The 673-nt window shown below is 66.7% G+C and overlaps 1 protein-coding gene across 1 annotated transcript in view; it reads left to right on the forward strand.

The window, feature by feature from the left end:
- LIPE (lipase E, hormone sensitive type) overlaps positions 1-123 on the forward strand; it is a 5,234-nt gene extending 5,111 nt beyond the window's left edge. The window contains 1 exon segment of the mRNA XM_025194581.1: positions 116-123. Within this exon segment, the coding sequence (XP_025050366.1) occupies positions 116-123 (8 nt within the window).
- The last annotated feature ends 550 nt before the right edge of the window (positions 124-673 follow it).

The raw sequence follows: 673 nt of genomic DNA on the forward strand, positions 1-673 counted from the left end.
GCCCGGGGGCCCCCCCCTGCTCTCTGCACAAGGGGGGGGGGGGTCCCTTGGCCTTCCCCCCACCCCCACATGGGGTCTGCACTGCCTACCCCCCCGCCAGGGGGGCCTTTTGTAGCCCATTAACCCTTCCCTGCCCGCCCCCCTGCCTTTCATGCTGCTGCTGCTGTGACCAAATAGGGGGGCCCGATCCTGTGTGCGTGTGGGGGGGGGCAACCCCCCGGTTTTATTAATAAACCTGTTTGATACTAGTGCCCTCCCGCGTCCATCTGCCCCCCTGGTCCTGGGGTTGAGGCCGGGGAACGCGGCCCCCCCGGACAGGGCGACGGGCGGGGCTTAAGTTGGAGCGTTGCTAGGGAGCATCTGGGGTATTATAGGTTGCGGGTTGCCAAGAAGCATCTCGTGGGCTAAGGAGTTGCTAGGGGACATGGGCTGGCGCTATTATGGGCTGGGGGGGTTGCTATGGGCCCCGGAGTGGGGCTGGAGTATACGTCACGGGCAGGGCGGGGCGGTGCTGTAACAACGCGGCAGGCGGTAAGGGCCGAACCATTCCCTCGTTCGGGGTGAGCTGGCCCCGGCCCAAACCATGGCATCCCCACTGCAAGGGGCGGGCTGGAACATTTCAATTCGGAGGGGGGGGAGCCAGGCGCCCGAGTTCGGGGGGGAGAGGGCGGAG

Source organism: Alligator sinensis, unplaced genomic scaffold (genome assembly GCF_000455745.1).
Source record: "Alligator sinensis unplaced genomic scaffold, ASM45574v1 scaffold1575_1, whole genome shotgun sequence".
NCBI lineage: Eukaryota > Metazoa > Chordata > Crocodylia > Alligatoridae > Alligator > Alligator sinensis.